The sequence below is a fragment of the Emys orbicularis genome, assembly GCF_028017835.1.
Source record: "Emys orbicularis isolate rEmyOrb1 chromosome 12 unlocalized genomic scaffold, rEmyOrb1.hap1 SUPER_12_unloc_1, whole genome shotgun sequence".
Taxonomy (NCBI): domain Eukaryota; kingdom Metazoa; phylum Chordata; order Testudines; family Emydidae; genus Emys; species Emys orbicularis.
Window position 1 is genome coordinate 364,613 of NW_027045136.1, and position 20,501 is coordinate 385,113.

The following is a 20,501-nucleotide window of genomic DNA, read 5'->3' on the forward strand; positions in this document are numbered from 1 at the left end:
CGGTTGTTAATTAGCTGCTTGGTCATGGCCAAGGGGTTAATTAGCTCTGGGGGGTTAATTGGGGTGATGGCCTTGGCCAGGATATTGCCATGAGTCATCATCCCCCGGGAGGGTTAATTAATTAGCTGGGGGGTGGCTACTTAGGGGGAGCTAATTAGCAGGCTGTGACGTAGGGAGGGGGGTTACTAGCCCCTCCCCCCTGGCTTTGTTTGGGCCGCCTGGACTCAAACAGAACCGCCCCTCCCCCCCAGCCGCCCGACGGTCACCTCAGGGCACGAGGCGAGAAGCGGCCGTTGGAACAGGCGGGAAACGGGGGCGGGGGGGCTGGGGACAGGGAGGGGGGATTGGCAGAGGGCTGGAGGAGGGAGGGAGTGGGGGGGTTGGGGGAGGAGGGAAGGAGTGGGGGGGTTGGGGGAAGGCTGGAAGAGGGAGAGGAGGAGGGAGGGAAGGAGGGGGGGTGGGGGAGGAGGGAAGGAGTGGGGGGTTTGGGGAGGGCTGGAGGAGAGAGGGAAGGAGTGGGGGGGTTGGGGGAAGGCTGGAAGAGGGAGAGGAGGAGGGAGGGAAGGAGTGGGGGGGGGTGGGGGAGGAGGGAAGGAGTGGGGGGGTGGGGAGGGCTGGAGGAGAGAGGGAAGGAGTGGGGGGGTTGGGGGAAGGCTGGAAGAGGGAGAGGAGGAGGGAGGGAAGGAGTGGGGGGGGTGGGGGAGGAGGGAAGGAGTGGGGGGGTGGGGAGGGCTGGAGGAGAGAGGGAAGGAGTGGGGGGGTTGGGGGAAGGCTGGAAGAGGGAGAGGAGGAGGGAAGGAGTGGGGGGTTGCGGGAGGAGGGAGGGAGTGGGGTTTGGGGAAGGCTGGAGGAGGGTGGGGAGGAGGGAGGGAGAGGGGGTTGCGGGAGGAGGGAAGGAGTGGGGTTTGGGGAGGGCTGGAGGAGGGTGAGGAAGAGGGAGGGAAGGAGTGGGGGTTGGGGGAGTAGGGGGGTTGGGGGAAGGCTGCAGGAGGGAAGGATTGGGGGGGTTGGAGGAGGAGGCAGGGAGTGGGGTTTGGGGAAGGCTGGAGGAGGGAGGGGAGTAGGGAGGGAGTGGGGGGGTTGGGGGAGTAGGGAGGGAGAGGGGGTTGGGGAAGGCTGGAGGAGGGAGGGAAGGAGTGGAGGGGTTGGGGGAAGGCTGGAAGAGGGAGAGGAGGAGGGAAGGAGTGGGGGTTGCGGGAGGAGGGAGGGAGTGGGGTTTGGGGAAGGCTGGAGGAGGGAGGGTAGGAGTGGGGGGGTTGGGGAGGGCTGGAAGAGGGAGGAGGAGGAGGGAGGGAAGGAGTGGGGGGTTGGGGGAGGAGGGAGGGAGTGGGGGGGTCGGGGAGGGCTGGAAGAGGGAGAGGAGGAGGGAGGGAAGGAGTGGGGGGGTTGGGGAGGGCTGGAAGAGGGAGGAGGAGGAGGGAGGGAAGGAGTGGGGGGGTTGGGGGAGGAGGGAGGGAGTGGGGGTTTGGGGAAGGCTGGAAGAGGGAGAGGAGGAGGGAGGGAAGGAGTGGGGGGATTGGGGGAGTAGGGAAGGAGTGGGGGGGTCGGGGAGGGCTGGAAGAGGGAGAGGAGGAGGGAGGGAAGGAGTGGGGGGGTTGGGGAGGAGGGAAGGAGTGGGGGGTTGGGGGAAGGCTGGAGGAGAGAGGGGAGGAGGGAAGGAGTGGGGGGGTTGGGGGAGGAGGGAGGGAGTGGGGGTTTGGGGAAGGCTGGAGAAGGGAGGGAGTGGGGGTGGGAGGGAACCACATGTCCCACTAGAGCTGCCGTGTGAGACTGGGCCATGGCTGGGCGCTGCCACCAGGGGGCAGGGTAGGCTCAGCCTTGACTCAGGCTGTGTGGGTCTGTGTGTGCTGGGGGGGGGGGCAGAGAACAGCTTCTAGTCTCCCTCTCCCCCCTCCCCCCCGCAGCAGGATCCCCTCCCCTTGGGTCTCTGGATCCCATACCCCCTCCCCGATTTCCTCCACTCCTCTGGGTTTGGGGGGTGCCCCCGGGATAGGGAGGGGCCCTAGGCCTAGGTGCCGGCAGCGGGTGGGGGAACAGTGGCTCTCTCCCCCTCCCTTTTCTCAACTCTACTCTGGGGGAACCAGCCTGTGCCCCCCTGACCCCACAGCCGGAGTGGGCGTGACCAGGGTGCATGGTGACCCCCATCAACTGTCCACCCCTCGGATCTATCCATCCATCTATCCATGTCTTTCTTCCCCCCCACCCCCGCTTCCCCTGCTCAGCACATTGCCCCGCTGACCCCGCCAGCGGCGGGGGGAAAGTCCGGGCCTGGCCCCATTATCAGCATCTCCCAGGGCCAAGTGGGGGCGAAGGTTGGGCTGGAAGGAGGGATGGCAGTGGTGGAGGCGCGGGATGGGGGATGGGCAGGCAGGAAGTGCCTCCTCCAGCCCTGGGGTGGATGGGATGGGTGGTTAGCAGGGGTGGGCTGGGGGGGGATGTTGCCCTGGGGGAGGGGGCCAGGGCCGGCGCAACCCATTAGGCGACCTAGGCGGTCACCTAGGGCGCTACAATTTGGGGGGTGGCGACCGCGGCGGTATTTCGGCGGCGGGACCTTCCGCCGCCTCTGTGGGGGGTGGCATTTCGGGGCGGGACCTTCCATCGCCTAGGGCGGCAGAAAAGCTGGTGGCGCTCCTGGAGGGGGCAGATGGGCCCAGATCCTGTCTCCCAGAGAGGGGGGTAGAGGAAGAGAGAAGGCAGGAGAGGGAGGTACTGGGGAGGGAAGGATGCATGGATTGATGGAGGAGTGCGGGGGGCAATGGATGGTTATGTTGATGCAATTACTCGGTGGAACTCCCTGCCACAGGATAATTATTCCCCCCCCCACTGAGCCTGTGGGCCTCCCCCCACTAGATCTCACTGCAGGAGGTGCTGAGCAGGGCTGGCTGGGGGCTGACATGGAGCGCAAGGTTTCCTAGAGAGGGGCCTATATAAGACAAAGCTGCAAATATCGGGACTGTCCCTATAAAATCGGGACATCTGGTCACCCTACTCCGGATCCAGGGAGGGGCTGACCCCAACTGGCAGGGCTGAGGGAGCCGCGCTGGGGTCTCTAGAGGGTTGTGCTCCTCTCTGGGGGGCAGCTGGACTAGATGGGGAGAAGGAAAGAGGGAGATGGCAAAGGGAAAGAGAAAGAAAGAAAGGTAGGTAGATGGAGGGACAGAAAGAAAAAGAAATAAGATGAAGTGATGATTGAAAGAAAAGTTGAAGTGAAAGAACAAGAAAAAGAAAGATGGAGTGATAGAAAGAGAAGAAGAAAGGTGGAGTGCTAAAGAAAGGAAGAGAGATGGAATGATAAAAGGAGAAAGAAAAGAACGAGTCAGAGAAGTGGAGTGATGGAAAGGAGGAAAGAACAAGACAGAAGTGGAGTGATGGAAAGGAAAAGCGGGAGCGAGGAGGAACTGAAAGAGGGATGCAGCCAGCACTAGGGAAGTGGCTCTGGGCCGGCCGGGGGAGGAGTCTGGCTCCCCCGCGGGTCGGTCGCTGGGAGCCGGGGCTCCAGCCCCATGTGAGAGCGAGGGAGCGAGCCGGAGACAGGGACCGCCGGGGAGCAGAAACCCCCTGGCAGAAGGAGAACTCCGCGCTGGAAGGAGGGAGCGAGAAATTCCCCGAGGGAGGAGTGCCGGGCAAGAGATCTCTGTATAACCTCCGGGCGAGCGAGTGAGAGGTGCCGAGGGAGAACTGGGCGCCGGAAAGGGGGAGCAAGAAAAGCCCCCGGGGAGAAGTCTCAGCTGGAAGGCGAATATTCCCGGGCTGGCGAGCCCCGTGTAAACCGGAGCAAGAGAAGGAAGCAGGCGGCGAGAAGGAGGAAGCCGAACGGGATCAAACCGGTCTCGGGTTTCCAGGCTGCGCTCTCTCCCCTCCTCCGCCGGGTATAGGACGGAAAAGGGGAACGAGTAAACAAGGCGGGACAAGTGCTGAGATTTCGTGAGCAAGGGGCCGGAGCGGCCGGTTCCAGAGAGCTCGGACTGAACCGCACCAGAACCAGTTCCCAATCCGGGTCTGGAAGGAGCCTAGTACCAGCTGCCGTCAGAACCAGAGTGCCAGAGACAGAACTGGACCAGTTCTACGGGACACAAGCCCAGAACTGATGTGAGAGGGAACTGGACCTGCATGTCTGGCACCAGAATCAGAGGCCCCAAACCAGCCTGGTTCTAAGGGTACCAGATACAGAGTGTGAAACAGAACAACAGTCCCAGTCCAGAACCAACTGGGTTCTAGGAGGTTCAGACCGAGACAAAACTAACCCAGTCCCAGGGAATCCAGAACCATCTGGGTTCTAGAGGATCTGAACCCAGAACTGGCCCAGTTCCAGGGACACCAGAACCAGCTGGGTTCTAGGAGATCTGAGTCCAGAACAACAGAGACAGAACCACCCTGGTTCTAGAGGATCGAAGCCTAGAACCAAGAAGACAGAACCAGCTGGGTTCTAGGGAGCCAGAGACCAGAACCAGAACAGGAGGGAGATACACAGAACCCCACCGGTTCTAAAAGATCTGAGTCCAGAACCAGCAGGACAAGACCGTTCTGGCTTTAGACGATCTGGAGTCTAGAATCAGCCCAGTTCCCAGGCATACGTGTCCAGTACAAGTGACTCCGAAGCGGCCCAGTTCTAGGACCCAGCTGGCTCTGGATCCACTCCGGATCGGTGCCCAGTGTTCCCCAGCACCGTTTGGTCCAGTTCTCTACCATGGAGGAGGGTGCACGGCGCCGGGGCGGTTCTGAGAAGGCCACGGATGTCCCAGATCAGCCAGCAGAGGGTGGCGTGGGCCTCAAGAAAGAGATTGGGCTAGTGAGCGCCTGCGGCATCATCGTAGGTGAGTGGGGGGGTGCAGGGGAGGAGGGACCCCAACTCTGGTCAATGGGGCCACTGCCCCCCCCCCACTGTGCCTCGTTCTCTCCTGTCTCTCCGCCTCTCCTTCCCCCTTTCTCCCCCCCCCCCCCAAGCCTGGCTGGCTCTATAAATAGCCTGGAGCTGCCTGTCACCTCATGCTCCTGTTATTCTGATCCGATTAGTGCTCCAGTGTTGCCAGCCCGCCCCACAGCCGGCGAGGGGGCCCCACCCCAGAGCCAGCCGCATCTCAGTGCCGCGCGAGGGGTCTCTGTATAACTAGCCCCCACCCCAGAGCCAGCCGCATCTCAGTGCCGCGCGAGGGGTCTCTGTATATCTAGCCCTCATCCCCCACCCCAGAGCCAGCCGCATCTCAGCACCGCGCAAGGGGTCTCTGTAAACTAGCCCGCACCCCCCACCCCAGAGCCAGCCGCATCTCAGCACCGCGTGAGGGGTCTCTGTATAACTAGCCCCCACCGCCCAGCCCAGAGCCAGCCGCATCTCAGCGCCGCGCAAGGGGTCTCTGTATAACTAGCCCCCATCCCCCACCCCCCACCCCAGAGTCAGCCACATCTGAGAACCGGGAAAGGGGTCTCTGTATAACCAGCCCCCGTGCCCCACCCCAGAGCCGGGCGCCCCAGCCTGCAGTAGCAGAGGACAGGGTCGGGGCTGTTTTCCGCTCGGATGGATCGGAGCCATAGAGCGTGAATTCCTGGCAGCTCCATTAATCCTGCTCCAGATGGCACCGCTCAGCAGGTGCCCCGAGACGCCAGTGCATGGGGGGAGGTGGGGGGCTCAGAGACAGGCCCAGCCCCCTACTCACCCCCTGCACTGCCCCTCACTCCCGACCCGCAGCCCCTGCTAGCCCAGCCCTGACCCCCACAGCCCTGCCGGTGCCTCTCACTCCCGACCTGCAGCCCCTGCTAGCCCAGCCCTGACCCCCACAGCCCTGCCGGTGCCTCTCACTCCCGACCTGCAGCCCCTGCTAGCCCAGCCCTGACCCCCCAGCCCTACCGGTGCCCCTCACTCCCAACCCGCAGCCCCCTGCTAGCCCAGCCCTGACCCCCACAGCCCTGCCTGTGCCCCTTCCCCCCACCGGGTCAGAGTCCCTTCCCATGGCCTAGTTTATGGGGGGAAATCTAACCTGATAAGATTACAGTTAAGGACTCTGCCCCACTCCTTCCCTTCCCGCATCCCTCCCTCCTCCCCAGCCAGGATCCCCCCCCCCCGTGCCCCTTCCCCTGCGGCTACCCCTATTGGGGGTCCCCCCCACTTCTCTGCCAGCCGAGAGGCCAGGCTGCGGGTCGCGAGTGAGGGGCACGATTGTTAATGAAGGGCTGGTTGCTAATGAGGGGGTTAGTTCTGAGTCCAGAGCTTCCATCCCCCCACCAGGCCCTGGGCCCTCTGCCCCCTTCTCCCCTTCCCTCCACTGCCATCCCCCCGCAAAAACCCACTTCCCATTGCCCCCCCAGCCTTGCACCCCTCCCCCTCTCTTTGTAATGCTGTACCCCCCCCGGAAGCCATGCTGCTCCACCACCCCCACACCTTGGCTCCAACCCACAGCCGCAGCAGTGTAATTTGCTAATGGAGCCCATGGAGCCAGGAAAGAGGGCGGCTGGCTGGTGAGAGAGACGGGGATGTGTATGAGGGGAGGCGGATGGAGGCACGGCTAGCATAGGGGATTGGAGTGACATTTAAAATTTTATCATTAGATTCCAGAGATAACACTCCCCTGAGATGCAGGGGGCAGTTCACCCTTCTCTGAGCGTCTGGCCTAGGCTCTCGGCAGACTCAGGCAGCGGTGGGGCAGTTCACTCCTCTCCGAGCATCTGGCCCAGGCTCTCGGCAGACTCAGGCAGCAGAGGGGTAGTTCACCCTTCTCCGAGCGACTGGCCCAGGCTCTCGGCAGACTCAGGCAGTGACGGGGCAGTTCACCCCTCTCCGAGCATCTGGCCCAGGCTCTCGGCAAACTCAGGCAGCGGCGGGGTAGTTCACAGCTGTCCGAGGGACTGGCCCAGGCTCTCGGCAGCCTCAGGCAGCGGCGGGGTAGTTCACAGCTGTCCGAGGGACTGGTCCAGGCTCTCGGCAGACTCAGGCAGCGGCGGGGTAGTTCACCCCTCTCCGAGCGACTGGCCCAGGCTCTCGGGAGACTCAGGCAGCGGCGGGGCAGTTCACCCCTCTCCGAACGTCTGGCCCAGGCTCTCGGCAGACTCAGGCAGCGGCGGGGTAGTTCACCCCTCTCCGAGCGACTGGCCCAGGCTCTCGGCAGACTCAGGCAGCGGCGGGGTAGTTCAGCCCTCTCCGAGCGACTGGCCCAGGCTCTCGGCAGACTCAGGCAGTGGCGGGGCAGTTCACCCCTCTCCGAGCGACTGGCCCAGGCTCTCGGCAGACTCAGGGAGCGGCGGAGTAGTTCACAGCTGTCCGAGGGACTGGCCCAGGCTCTCGGCAGACTCAGGCAGCGGCAGGGTAGTTCACCCCTCTCCGAGAGACTGGCCCAGGCTCTCGGCAGACTCAGGCAGTGGCGGGGCAGTTCACCCCTCTCCGAGCGACTGGCCCAGGCTCTCGGCAGCCTCAGGCAGCGGCAGGGTAGTTCACAGCTGTCCGAGCGACTGGCCCAGGCTCTCGGCAGACTCAGGGAGCGGCGGGGCAGTTCACCCCTCTCCGAGCGACTGGCCCAGGCTCTCGGCAGACTCAGGGAGCGGCGGGGCAGTTCACCCTTCTCTGAACGTCTGGCCGAGGCTCTCGGCAGACTCAGGCAGTGGCGGGGCAGTTCACCCCTCTCCGAGCGACTGGCCCAGGCTCTCGGCAGATTCAGGCAGCGGCGGGGTAGTTCACAGCTGTCCAAGGGACTGGCCCAGGCTCTCGGCAGCCTCAGGCAGCGGCGGGGTAGTTCACAGCTGTCCGAGCGACTGGCCCAGGCTCTCGGCAGACTCAGGGAGCGGCGGGGTAGTTCACAGCTGTCCGAGGGACTGGCCCAGGCTCTCGGCAGACTCAGGCAGCGGCGGGGCAGTTCACCCTTCTCTGAACGTCTGGCCCAGGCTCTCGGCAGACTCAGGCAGTGGCGGGGCAGTTCACAGCTCTCCGAGCGACTGGCCCAGGCTCTCAGCAGACTCAGGCAGTGGCGGGGCAGTTCACCCCTCTCCGAGCGACTGGCCCAAGCTCTCGGCAGACTCAGGCAGTGGCAGGGCAGTTCACAGCTCTCCGAGCGACTGGCCCAGGCTCTCGGCAGACTCAGGCAGTGGCGGGGCAGTTCACAGCTCTCCGAGCGACTGGCCCAGGCTCTCGGCAGACTCAGGCAGCGGCGGGGCAGTTCACAGCTCTCCGAGCGACTGGCCCAGGCTCTCAGCAGACTCAGGCAGTGGCGGGGCAGTTCACAGCTCTCTGAGCGACTGGCCCAGGCTCTCGGCAGACTCAGGCAGTGGCGGGGCAGTTCACCCCTCTCCGAGCGACTGGCCCAAGCTCTCGGCAGACTCAGGCAGTGGCGGGGCAGTTCACCCCTCTCCGAGCGACTGGCCCAAGCTCTCGGCAGCCTCAGGCAGTGGCGGGGCAGTTCACAGCTCTCCGAGCGACTGGCCCAGGCTCTCGGCAGACTCAGGCAGCGGCGGGGCAGTTCACAGCTCTCCGAGCGACTGGCCCAGGCTCTCGGCAGACTCAGGCAGTGGCGGGGCAGTTCACCCCTCTCCGAGCGACTGGCCCAAGCTCTCGGCAGACTCAGGCAGTGGCGGGGCAGTTCACAGCTCTCCGAGCGACTGGCCCAGGCTCTCGGCAGACTCAGGCAGTGGCGGGGCAGCCCTGTCTCTAACCCCGTCCCCGTCTCTCCCCCCCCAGGTAACATCATCGGGTCGGGGATCTTCGTGTCGCCGAAGGGCGTGCTGGAGAACGCGGGCTCCGTGGGGCTGGCGCTGCTCGTGTGGATCATCACGGGGCTGATCACGGCCGTGGGGGCGCTGTGCTACGCGGAGCTGGGCGTCACCATCCCCAAGTCTGGCGGCGACTACTCCTACGTCAAGGACATCTTTGGGGGGCTGGCTGGGTAAGGAGGCGGGGCCCCCAGGGGGCCGGCTGGGGGGCAGCGGGGGCCAGACCCCCTCTCACGCCCTGCCGTGCCCCCCAGGTTCCTGCGGTTGTGGATCGCGGTGCTGGTGATCTACCCCACCAACCAGGCCGTCATCGCCCTCACGTTCGCCAACTACGTGCTGCACCCGCTCTTCCCCACCTGCCTGGCGCCTGAGGGCGGGCTCCGCCTCCTGGCGGGCGTGTGTCTGCGTGAGTACCCTGCCACTCCCAGTGCTGCCACCACTACTCTAGCTGGTACCTGCAGCCGGCCCCTGCTGCACTCTGGGGGGCCCCGAGTCGCTGAGTCACTGCTGGCTCAGCAGGAGAGTGTCTGCGGGCGTCTGGCTGGCAACATGTTTGTGTCCCTGTGTCCTGCCGCTCCCTGGGTGGGGACAAGCCAGCAGAGTTTGGAGGGGGGCAGGGCTGGGCTGGCTGGGGCTGTGGGTCGGGAGTGAGGGGCACCGGCAGGGCTGGGCTAGCAGGGGCTGCGGGTCGGGAGTGAGGGGCACCGGCAGGGCTGAGGGGGGCAGAGCTGGGCTAGCAGGGGCTGCGGGTCGGGAGTGAGGGGCACTGGCAGAGCTGTGGGGGGCAGGCCTGGGTTAACAGGGGGCTGCAGGTCGGAAGTGAGGGGCACCGGGCTGGAGGGGGCACGGCAGGGCTGGGCTAACAGCGGGCTGCTGGTCGGGAGTGAGGGGCACCGGCGGGGTGTTATCTGGGGATCGGTTTCCTGTCTGGGCGCTGAGGCCAGTTGTGGGGGCTGGGTCCGTTCTCTGAGTGCTGATGACTGTGGCGGGGGGGGGTGTGTGTGAATGCTGGACTGTGTGCAGGGCAGTGTTGGGTTGGGGGTGTGTTGGATTGGGGAGTGTGAGGCGGGTGGTGGCGGTGGGGGATGTGCATGGAGGTGTGGGAGAATATTGGGTTGGAAGTCTGGGAGGGTATGCAGAGGGTGTTGGGGTGCAGGGAGTGTGGGAGTGTTGGGGTGCAGGTGGTGTTTGGGTGCACGGTATGTGGGGCGGTGTTGAGGGGGTGTTGGGTTGGGGGTGCGCGGGGGACGGGTGGGCATGTGAGAGGTGTGGAGGTGTGGGGTGGGTGCGGGGGTGTTGGGTGTGCGTGGGGGTGTTGGGGGGTGTGTGAAGATGTTGGGGTGTGGGGTGTGCGTGGGGGTGTTGGGGTGTGGGAGGGTAGGGATGTGTGCATGGGGGTGTGGAGAAGGTGCAGGGTGTGCGTGGGGGTGTTGGGGTGGGGGGGAAGATGTGGGGGTTTGCGTGGGGGTGTTGGGGTATGGGGAGGGGGTGGGGGTGTGCAGGGGGGTGGGGGAGGATGCGGGGGTGTGTGGGGGGGTGTTGGGATGTGGGAGGGTGGGGATGTGTGCATGGGGGTGTGGAGAAGATGCAGGGTGTGCGTTGGGGTGTGGGGGGGTGGGGGAAGATGCGGGGGTTTGCGTGGGGTGTTGGGGTGTGGGGAGGGTGCGGGGGGGGTGTGGGGGTGGGGGAGGATGCGGGGGTTTGCATGGGAGTGTTGGGGTGTGGGAGGGTGGGGGAAGATGCGGGGGTGTGCGTGGGGGTGTTGGGGTATGGGGGAGGGGGAGGGGTGGGGGTGTGCAGGGGGTGGGGGAGTATGCGTGGGGGTGTTGGGGTGTGGGAGGGTGGGGATGTGTGCGTGGGGGTGTGGAGAAGGTGCAGGGTGTGCGTTGGGGTGTGGGGGAAGATGCGGGGGTTTGTGTGGGGTGTTGGGGTGTGGGAGGGTGGGGGGGCGTTGGGGTACATGGGGAGATATTGGGGGGCATGTGGCTGGCAGGAGGGTACCGAGCCGGGGTGGCTCTGGCGGGGGGCTGGGCGGGGAGTTGTTTACAGCCTGCGGCAAGGGGGGGAACCTTCCTCCCCGCCCCAGCTCTGCCTGTCCCGGTGTCAGGTTCCAGGCGAGGAGAGGGGGCGGCGCGGGGGGCGGGGGGGGGGGAGAGGGGGATGGGCTGTTTGGTGCAGTCGGGGCCTGGGGCCAGCCCCTCCCCCCCGTTTTCCTGGACTCTTCGCACCTCCCCCCTTGCAGCAGCCTGGCCACCGGACCCAGGCGTCCGGGGCATTTGAGTCAGTGGGGCTCCTGCCCAGCCCCTGGCTGAGATCCCCACAGCGGGCAGCTCCATCGCCACAACATACCCGGCCCGGGGGTGGTTATCTCCCCAGCGGGGCCAGGGTGGCCTTGGGGGGCGGGCAGAGCCCTGCCCCACCCCCGCCTGAGCCCTCCCTCTGCCCCCAGTGCTGCTGACGTGGGTGAACTGTGCCAGCGTGCGCTGGGCGACGCGGGTGCAGGACATCTTCACGGCCGGGAAGCTGCTGGCCCTGGCGCTCATCATCATCATGGGCATCGTGCAGATCTGCAAGGGTGAGACGGGGCACCGGGGACCCCCGGGCCGGCTGGGCGCAGGGCGGGCACCAGGGGGGCATTGGGCCAGCTGGGCCGGCTGGGCGCAGGGCAGGGCACCAGGGGGCAGGGGGACAGCCGGGCCGGCTGGGCGCAGGGCAGGGCACCGGGGGGCAGGGGGACAGCCGGGCCGGCTGGGCGCAGGGCAGGACACCGGGGGGCAGGGGGGACAGCCGGGCCGGCTGGGCGCAGGGCAGGGCACCGGGGGGCAGGGGGGACAGCCGGGCCGGCTGGGCGCAGGGCAGGGCACCGGGGGGCAGGGGGACAGCCGGGCCGGCTGGGCGCAGGGCAGGGCACCGGGGGGGCATTGGGACAGCCGGGCCGGCTGGGCGCAGGGCAGGGCACCGGGGGGGGGGCATTGGGACAGCCGGGCCGGCTGGGCGCAGGGCAGGGCACCGGGGGGGGCATTGGGACAGCCGGGCCGGCTGAGCGCAGGGCAGGGCACCGAGGGGCAGGGGGACAGCCGGGCCGGCTGGGCGCAGGGCAGGGCACCGGGGGGCAGGGGGACAGCCGGGCCGGCTGGGCGCAGGACAGGGCACCGGGGGGCATTGGGACAGCCGGGCCGGCTGGGCGCAGGGCAGGGCACCGGGGGGCATTGGGACAGCCGGGCCGGCTGGGCGCAGGGCAGGGCACCGGGGGGCAGGGGGACAGCCGGGCCGACTGGGCGCAGGGCCGGGCACCGAGGGGCAGGGGGACAGCCGGGCCGGCTGGGCGCAGGGCAGGGCACCGGGGGGCAGGGGGACAGCCGGGCCGGCTGGGCGCAGGGCACCGGGGGGTATTGGGACAGCCGGGCCGGCTGGGCGCAGGGCAGGGCACCGGGGGGCATTGGGACAGCCGGGCCGGCTGGGCGCAGGGCAGGGCACCGGGGGGCAGGGGGACAGCCGGGCCGACTGGGCGCAGGGCCGGGCACCGAGGGGCAGGGGGACAGCCGGGCCGGCTGGGCGCAGGGCAGGGCACCGGGGGGCAGGGGGACAGCCGGGCCGGCTGGGCGCAGGGCACCGGGGGGCATTGGGACAGCCGGGCCGGCTGGGCGCAGGGCAGGGCACCGGGGGCAGGGGGTACCCATGCCGGGTGACGCCTGTGTGCAGGGCACTACTACTGGCTGGAACCGCGGCACGCCTTCGAGGCCTTCGCACCGGTGGACGTGGGCATGGTGGCGCTGGCGTTCCTGCAGGGCTCCTTCGCCTACGGCGGCTGGAACTTCCTCAACTATGTCACTGAGGAGCTGGTCGACCCCTACAGGTCAGCATGGGACCCCGGTGTCCGGGCTCCGCGCGCCGCTGTCAGCGCCCAGCCTGGGAACTCCGGCGTCCTGGCCCCACACCCCCACTGTCAGCGCCCGGCCGGGGAACCCCGGCGTCCGAGCCCCCCCGCCTGCTGTGAGTGGCTGGTCGGGGAATGCCAGTGTTCGTCCCCCCCCCTCCCCCCCGCTGTCAGTGCCTGGCTGGGGAACCCCGGCATCTGAGCCCCCGCGCCTGCTGTCAGTCCCTGGCCGGGGAACCCTGACGTCTGGGCACTGCCGACGTCAATCCCTCCCTTCCCTGGGGTCACAGTGTCCCCTAATATGAAACCCTAGTGTCCGCAGGATGGCAGTCTGCCTTGGGGGGACCCCGGCTTCCGGGGGGCTTCGCGTACTCACACTCCCCCCTCCCCAGGAACCTGCCGCGGGCCATCTTCATCTCCATCCCCCTGGTGACCTTCGTCTACGTCTTCGCCAACGTGGCCTACGTCACTGCCATGTCGCCCCAGGAGCTGCTGGCCTCCAACGCCGTGGCCGTGGTGAGCCCCGCCCCCCTCTGGAGCCCCGCCCACAGCCCAAGCCCCACCCACAGCCCCCCAACCCCGCCAACCGAGCCTACGTCACCGCCATGTCGCCCCAGGAGCTGCTGGCCTCCAACGCCATGGCTGTGGTGACCCCCGACCCCGCCTGAGCCCTGCCCCCAGCCAGAGCCCCGCCCCAGCCAGAGCCCCGCCCACAGCCCCCCAACCCTGCCAACCGAGCCTACGTCACCGCCATGTCGCCCCAGGAGCTGCTGGCCCTGCCCCTGCATTGAGCTCTCCCCCTGACTCCTCCCCTCTTTCCTCCCCAGACGTTTGGGGAGAAGCTGCTGGGTGTCATGGCCTGGATCATGCCCATCTCCGTGGCCCTGTCCACCTTCGGGGGTGTGAATGGCTCCCTCTTCACCTCCTCCCGGTGAGTGACCCCGCCCCCCACAGGCCCTGCCCCGGCGGGGGAGGGGATGGAGTCTCCTCCCTCGTCTCCCCGCAGCCTGGCGTTCACCCTGAACTCTACTGATGGCACCGAGAGCTCCCCCATGCTTACGTCTCCCCTCCCCCACAGGCTGTTCTTCGCGGGAGCCCGTGAGGGCCACCTCCCCAGCCTGCTGGCCATGATCCACATGCAGCGCTGCACCCCTATCCCCGCCCTGCTCTTCACCGTGAGTCACAGGGGCGGGGGGGAGCTTGGGGAGTGGGGGAGGAGTCTCTGGATCAGGGGCGTGGCTTGCGGAGTGGGTGCCGGGTCTCTCGTCCCAGGGGTGGGGCTTGCGGCATGGTGGTGGGTGGGGTCTCTGGGATGGGGCGGGGTCCAGCATGGCCCCGCCCCATAGCCCCCTTCCCTACAGTGCCTGTCCACGCTGCTGATGCTGGTGACGAGCGACATTTACACCCTGATCAACTACGTGGGGTTCATCAACTACCTGTTCTATGGGGTGACCGTGGCCGGGCAGATCGTGCTGCGCTGGCGCCAGCCCCACATGGCCCGGCCCATCAAGGTGAGCCCGCCCCCTACCCCCGTTCCCCACCCCCAGCCCCACATGGCTCGGCCCATCAAGGTGAGCCTGTTCCCCCACCCCCAGCCCCACATGGCCCGGCCCATCAAGGTGAGCCCACCTCCTGCCCCGCTCCCTGCCCCCATTCTCCGCCCCTGCCCCACATAGCCCGGCCCATCAAGGTGAGCCTGCCCCCTACCCCCGTTCCCCACCCCCAGCCCCACATGGCCTGGCCCATCAAGGTGAGCCCGCCCCCCAGCCCCCATTCCCCGCCCCCTGCCCCACATGGCCCGGCCCATCAAGGTGAGCCCGCCCCCTGCCCCCGTTCCCCACCCTGAGCCCCACATGGCCCGGCCCATCAAGGTGAGCCCGCCCCCTGCCCGCCCCCTACCGCCGTTCTCCACCCCCAGCCCAACATGGCCCGGCCCATCAGCCCGCCTCCTGCCCCGCCCTCTGCCCCCATTCCCCGCCCCAGCCCCACATGGCCCGGCCCATCAAGGTGAGCCTGCCCCCTGCCCCGCCCATTGACCCTCTTCCCCGCCCCCTGCCCCCATTCCCCGCCCCAGCCCCCCATGGCCCAGCCCATCAAGGTGAGCCCGCCCCTGCCTCGCCTCCTACCCCCGTTCCCCGCCCCAGCCCCACATGGCCCGGCCCATCAAGGTGAGCCCGCCCCCTGCCGGCCCCCTACCACCGTTCCCTGCCCCCTGCCCCCATTCCCCACCCCAGCCCCACATGGCCCGGCCCATCAAGGTGAGCCCCGCCCCTGCCTCGCCCCTACCCTTGTTCCTCGCCCCTGCCCCCATTCCCCACCCCAGCCCCACATGGCCCAGCCCATCAAGGTGAGCCCGCCCCCTGCCGCCGTTCCCTGCCCCCTGCCCCCATTCCCCACCCCAGCCCCACATGGCCTAGCCCATCAAGGTGAGCCCGCCCCCTGCCCTGTGTGCCCTGCCCCCTGCACCACGCCCTACCTTGCATGGCCCGCCCCATCAAGGTGAGCCCCACCCCCTGCCCCATGTGCCCCCCCCACCTTGTGTGCCCCAACCCACCAAAGTGAGCCCTGCCCTGCATATCCTGCCCACTGCCCTGCCCCCAGCCCCTGCATGCGCCGCCCCCGGCTGAGCCCCCTGTCCCCCCAGGTCAGCCTGTTCTTCCCCGTGCTCTACCTGCTCTTCTGGGCCTTCCTGCTGCTCTTCAGCCTGTGGTCGGAGCCGGTGGTGTGCGGCGTGGGGCTGGCCATCATGCTGACCGGGGTGCCTGTCTATGGGCTGGGCGTGGCCTGGCACCACAAGCCACCCGCCGTCTACACCTGCCTGGGTGAGTGGGGGTGGGGCAGCCGGCCGGGCGATGGCGGGGGAAGGGGAGCAGCTGGGCGGGGGAAGGGGAGCAGCCGGGCGGGGGCAGAGGGTGCAGCCGGGTGGGGGAAGGGGAGCAGCCGGGCGGGGGCAGAGGGTGCAGCCGGGCGGGGGAAGGGGAGCAGCTGGGCGGGAGCAGAGGGCGCAGCCGGGCGGGGAAAGGGGCACAGAGGGGTGGGGAAAGGGGAGCAGCTGGCCAGGGGTTGGAGGAAGGGCCCGGGCCTCCCGGCTCTCTGACCCCCTGTCTCCCCCCAGCGGCGGTGACGCGGGTGACCCAGAAGCTCTGTGGGGTAGTGTACCCTGAGATGGAGCCCCCCGACCCTGAGCGCACCGAGCAGCTGGAGCCCATGTGCAACACCGGGGACCCCGACAAGCCCCACGACTGAGCCCCCCACCCTGCCATGGACTGCACCCCACGGTGCCCATGGCGCCCGCCCCACTCCTCACATCCAGCTCCCCACGGCACCCGCCCCACTCCCCACGGCACCCTACAGCCCCCGCCCCGCTCCCCATGGTGCCCACCCCCGCCAATGGCCCCCACTCCCCATGGCTCCCTACAGCCCCCACTCCACTCCCCACGGCCCCCGCCCCGCTCCCCACACTCCACTCCCCACAGCCTCCGCCCCACTCCCCATGGTGACCACCCCCCCTACAGCCCCCACCCCGCTCCCTGCTCTCCACACCCCACTCCCCACGGCGCCCCCTGCTGGCAGAAGTGGGAGCTCCGTCACTCGCAGATGCCTTAACCCTGTTCTCTGGCCCCCAACGTTTGGGCTCCAACTTTGTGGCCTTTTCCACCGTTTGTCTCTGGTTTTCGATGTAATAAATACAGTGACCTCAGCGCCGCAGAGCCTGGCTGGGGGGCTGGGGACAGTGAGGGCTGGGACCCCCCCAACACCCCCTCCTGGGACCCCCCATAACGCCCCTTCTGGGACCCCCCAGTGCCCCCTGCTGGGACCCTCCATAACGCCCCTTGCTGGGACCTCCCCCAGTGCCCCCTCCTGGGACCCCCCTAACACCTCTTGCTGGGACCCCCCGTGCCCCCTCCTGGGACCCCCCCGAGCCCCTCCTGGGACCTCCCATAACACCCCTTGCTGGGACCTCCCCCAGTGCCCCCTCCTGGGACCCCCCCCAACGCCCCTTGCTGGGACCTCCCCCAGTGCCCCCTCCTGGGACCCCCCCTAACACCTCTTGCTGGGACCCCCCCCGTGCCCCCTCCTGGGACCCCCCCGAGCCCCTCCTGGGACCTCCCATAACACCCCTTGCTGGGACCTCCCCCAGTGCCCCCTCCTGGGACCCCCCCCCAACGCCCCTTGCTGGGACCTCCCCCAGTGCCCCCTCCTGGGACCCCCCCAACGCCCCTTGCTGGGCCCCTCCGGGCCCCTCCTGGGACCTCCCATAACACCCCTTGCTGGGACCTCCCCCAGTGCCCCCTCCTGGGACCCCCCCAACACCCCCTCCTGGGACCCCCCATAACGCCCCTTCTGGGACCCCCCAGTGCCCCCTGCTGGGACCCACCATAACACCCCTTGCTGGGACCCCCCCCAGGCCCCTCCCTAACGCCCCTTGCTGGGACCCCCCCCCAGGCCCCTCCCTAATGCCCCTTGCTGAGACCGCCCCTGCACCCCCTGTTGGTACACCACAGCGCCCCCTATTGTGACCCTCATAATCCCCCCTGCTGGAGCCTACACCCACAGCCAGTGCTGCCCACCCCATAGCCCCCCCTGCTGGGAGCTCGCCCCCCAGTCAGTGCCCCCCAGCATCTCCTGCTGGGACCCCCACACACACCTAGCACCTTCCAGCACCCCCTGCTGGGACCTACACCCCCAGCCAGTGCCCCCCACTGCACAAACCCCCCACTCACACCTAGTGATCCCTGACCCATAGTGCCCACCCCATGCCAGGAGCTCCCCCCCCACCCAGCCAGTGGCCTCCCCACAGCACCTGGAATGGGATTTTTCATGTAATGGTGCCACCTTGTGGCCAGTGATGGCCCTCACACCCCAGGCCTGCCCCACCTGCCTGTCGGGCCCAGGGTAATTGTGTGGGGCGGGGGGTGGGAAGCCCAGCGCTGGGCTAGCAGGGGCTGCGGGTTGGGAGTGAGGGGCACTGGCAGGGTGTGGGGGGCAGGGCTGGGCTGGCAGGGGGCTGCGGGTCGGGAGTGAGGGGCACCTTCAGGGCTGGGCTATCAGGGGCTGCAGGTTGCAAGTGAGGGGCACCGCAGAGCTGGGGGGGCAGAGGGTGGAGTCAATCAGTGGGTGTGGCTTGTGGGCCATGGGGCGGGGCTGTGAGAGGTGAAGTTGGGGTGTTATTTGAAAAGGGGGGGCATAGGGAGGGGTTGGTGCTACGGCCCCCTGGGCTCCCCCGAATATTGAGGGGAGATGCCCCTGCCATCAGCCCAGCCCCTTTGGGGGGCAGGGAAGGGGGCCCCCTCTCTGGGGCTGTCGCAGGGTGGGGGCCACTGGGGCCATCAGCAGGGGGAGCCGGGGAGCCCGTCGGAAAGAGGAAGGAAAAGGGGGGCGGGGGGATGGGGGGAACGAGAGAGAGACGCAGAGAGAGAGAAGGAGGCAGAGCTGGGTAGAGAAGCTGGGGAGCGAGATAGAGCCCCGGACGGAGAGAGGGAACGAAACAGGGCCGAGAGAAGCTACAAAGGACTGCGGGAGGTTGGGGGGGGGGGTCTGGATTAGACCCAGACAGAGGGGAGGAAAGACAGCAGGAGAAAGGGGCTGACGGAGAGAGAGAAAAGGAACGAATCTGAGAAAAAGGAGAGAAAGAAAATCAGCAAGAGACGGAAACCCAAGAAAGCAACGAACAGGCGGAGAGGGGAACGAAGGAGAAAGTGACTGACGGAGAGAAAGAAACGAAGGAACGAATTGGCGTGAAAAAGAGGAAGAGAGGCAAGAAGAAGCGGCAGACGCAGCCTGTGAGGAAGGAAGGAACGAGAGAGAGAACAAGAGAGAAACAAATGAGAAAATGACTGAGGGCGCAGAGGTTTGAGCGAGTGGTGAGCGGAGGGAGAGAGGCGAAGGAGCGAGCGAGAGGCAAGCGGAGGGAGAGAGGCAAAGGAGCGAGCGAGGGGAGTGGAGGGAGAGGCGAAGGAGCCAGCGAGAGGCGAGCGGAGGGAGAGTCCAAGGAGCGAGCGAGAGGCGAGCAGAGGGAGAGAGGCCAAGGAGTGAGCGAGGCGAGCGGAGGGAGAGAGGCGAAGGAGCGAGCGAGAGGCGAGCGGAGGGAGAGAGGCCAAGGAGCGAGCGAGAGGCGAGCGGAGGGAGAGAGGCAAAGGAGCGAGCGAGCGAGGCGAGCGGAGGGAGAGAGGCGAAGGAGCCAGCAAGAGGCGAGCGGAGGGAGAGAGGCCAAGGAGCGAGCGAGAGGCGAGCGGAGGGAGAGAGGCCAAGGAGCGAGCGAGGCGAGCGGAGGGAGAGAGGCGAAGGAGCCAGCGAGGCGAGCGGAGGGAGAGAGGCGAAGGAGCCAGCGAGAGGCGAGCGGAGGGAGAGAGGCCAAGGAGCGAGCGAGAGGCGAGCGGAGGGAGAGAGGCGAAGGAGCGAGCGAGAGGTGAGCGAGGGCCGAGAGGCGAAGAAGCAAGCGAGGCGCAAGCGGAGAGAGAGAGGCGAAGGAGCGAGCAAGGACCGAGAGGCGAAGGAGCGAGCGAGAGGCGAGCAGAGAGAGACAGCACACCATGTCACAGGGGGGGTTCTACGATTGCGAGCGGGCGCCCCCGCGGCCCATGGCGTCAGAGCTGGGGGCACTCGGGGAGCACGAGGGCTCCATCGATCTGGCTGCCTACATTGGCGATGAGCAGCTGCTGTCGGAGCTTCTGCAGGGCCCCCCGCAGCGGGCGCCGAAGAGCACCCCTTTCCCGGGCTACCTGCAGGGGGAGCCCTGGGGCTACGGGAGCCCCCACAAGGGCTACAGCGCCCTGGTGAAGGAGGAGCCGCGGGGGGCGGAGCCCGGGCGCCGCAGCGGCTACAACCCCCTGCCCTTCCAGGTGGCGCATTGCGGGCAAACTGCCATCAGCCTGCCACCGGGGGGGCGCTGGCCCGGCCCTGCGCACACTCAAGGTAAGGTGCCCCTCACTCCCGACCCACAGCCCCCCAGCGCCCTCCTGCTCCCCCCCACGGTGCCCCTCACTCTCGACCCGCAGCACCCCAGCGCCCTCCCATTCCCCTCCTGCAGCCCCCCATGCCCCTCGGTGCCCCCTCACTCCCGACACGCAGCCCCCCCCAGTTCCCTCCTGCTCCCCTCCTGCAGCCCCCCACGGTGTCCCTCACTCCCGACATGCAGCCCCCCCCAGTTCCCTCCTGCTCCCCTCCTGCAGCCCCCCACGGTGTCCCTCACTCCCGACATGCAGCCCCCCATGCCCCTGGGTGACCCTCACTCCCGACTCGCAGCCCCCCAGTGCCCTCCCGCTCCCCTCCTGCAGCCCCCTACGCCCCACAGTGCCACTCACTCCCGACCCGCAGCCCCACCTGGCCGTTTCTCTCCCCAGGGCCCCCCTTGCAGCCCACTGCTGGCCTCGCCGGGTCCGGGGAAGGGGAAGAAGGCGGTGAACAAGGACAGCCTGGAGTACCGGCTGCGCCGGGAGCGGAACAACATTGCCGTGCGTAAGAGCCGGGACAAGGCCAAGCGGCGGGTGCTGGAGACGCAGCAGCGGGTGCTGGAGCTGGCGGCGGAGAACGAGCGGCTGCAGAGCCGGGTGGCACAGCTGAGCCAGGAGCTCGACACGCTCCGGGCCCTGTTCCGCCAGGTGCCCGAGGCCGCCATGCTGGGCAAGGGGCTGGGGGCCTGCAGCTGAGCCACCCAATAAACCCGCTGACACGCCCGGGCCTGGTGATCTGTGGGGGTGGGGCAGGGGGCGCCGATCGCTGGTCCCCGGGGTCACTGTCCCGGTTATCTGTGCGGGGGGGGGGCACCGATAGCTGGTCCCCGGGGTCACCGTCCCGGTGATCTGTGCGGGGGGGGGGGGGGCACCGATCGCTGGTCCCCGGGGTCACCGTCCCGGTGATCTGTGCGGGGGGGGGGGGCACCGATCGCTGGTCCCCGGGGTCACCGTCCCGGTGATCTGTGCGGGGGGGGCACCGA

At 68.1% G+C, this 20,501-nt stretch overlaps 2 protein-coding genes across 2 annotated transcripts; both read left to right on the forward strand.

The window, feature by feature from the left end:
• Positions 1-4,687: 4,687 nt before the first annotated feature.
• SLC7A8 (solute carrier family 7 member 8) lies at positions 4,688-15,811 on the forward strand. The gene is made up of 11 exons (XM_065422892.1): positions 4,688-4,814; positions 8,657-8,861; positions 8,943-9,094; positions 11,138-11,263; positions 12,391-12,544; positions 12,958-13,081; positions 13,393-13,496; positions 13,644-13,740; positions 13,927-14,076; positions 15,210-15,387; positions 15,681-15,811. Exons 1-11 carry the CDS (start codon positions 4,688-4,690, stop codon positions 15,809-15,811), a joined length of 1,548 nt encoding a protein of 515 aa, XP_065278964.1.
• A 3,287-nt stretch (positions 15,812-19,098) lies between these two features.
• CEBPE (CCAAT enhancer binding protein epsilon) lies at positions 19,099-20,214 on the forward strand. The gene is given in 3 exon segments (XM_065422907.1): positions 19,099-19,446; positions 19,448-19,480; positions 19,909-20,214. Coding segments are annotated over 3 exon segments (687 nt in total).
• The last annotated feature ends 287 nt before the right edge of the window (positions 20,215-20,501 follow it).

Excerpts from the sequence above, each read along its gene's own strand:
- SLC7A8 (XM_065422892.1), top strand. The coding sequence starts at position 4,688 with ATGGAGGAGGGTGCACGGCGCCGGGGCGGTTCTGAGAAGGCCACGGAT. Across the intron at positions 8,862-8,942 it reads ATCTTTGGGGGGCTGGCTGG|GTTCCTGCGGTTGTGGATCG; the intron begins GTAAGGAGGCGG and ends CGTGCCCCCCAG. Across the intron at positions 14,077-15,209 it reads ACATGGCCCGGCCCATCAAG|GTCAGCCTGTTCTTCCCCGT; the intron begins GTGAGCCCGCCC and ends CTGTCCCCCCAG.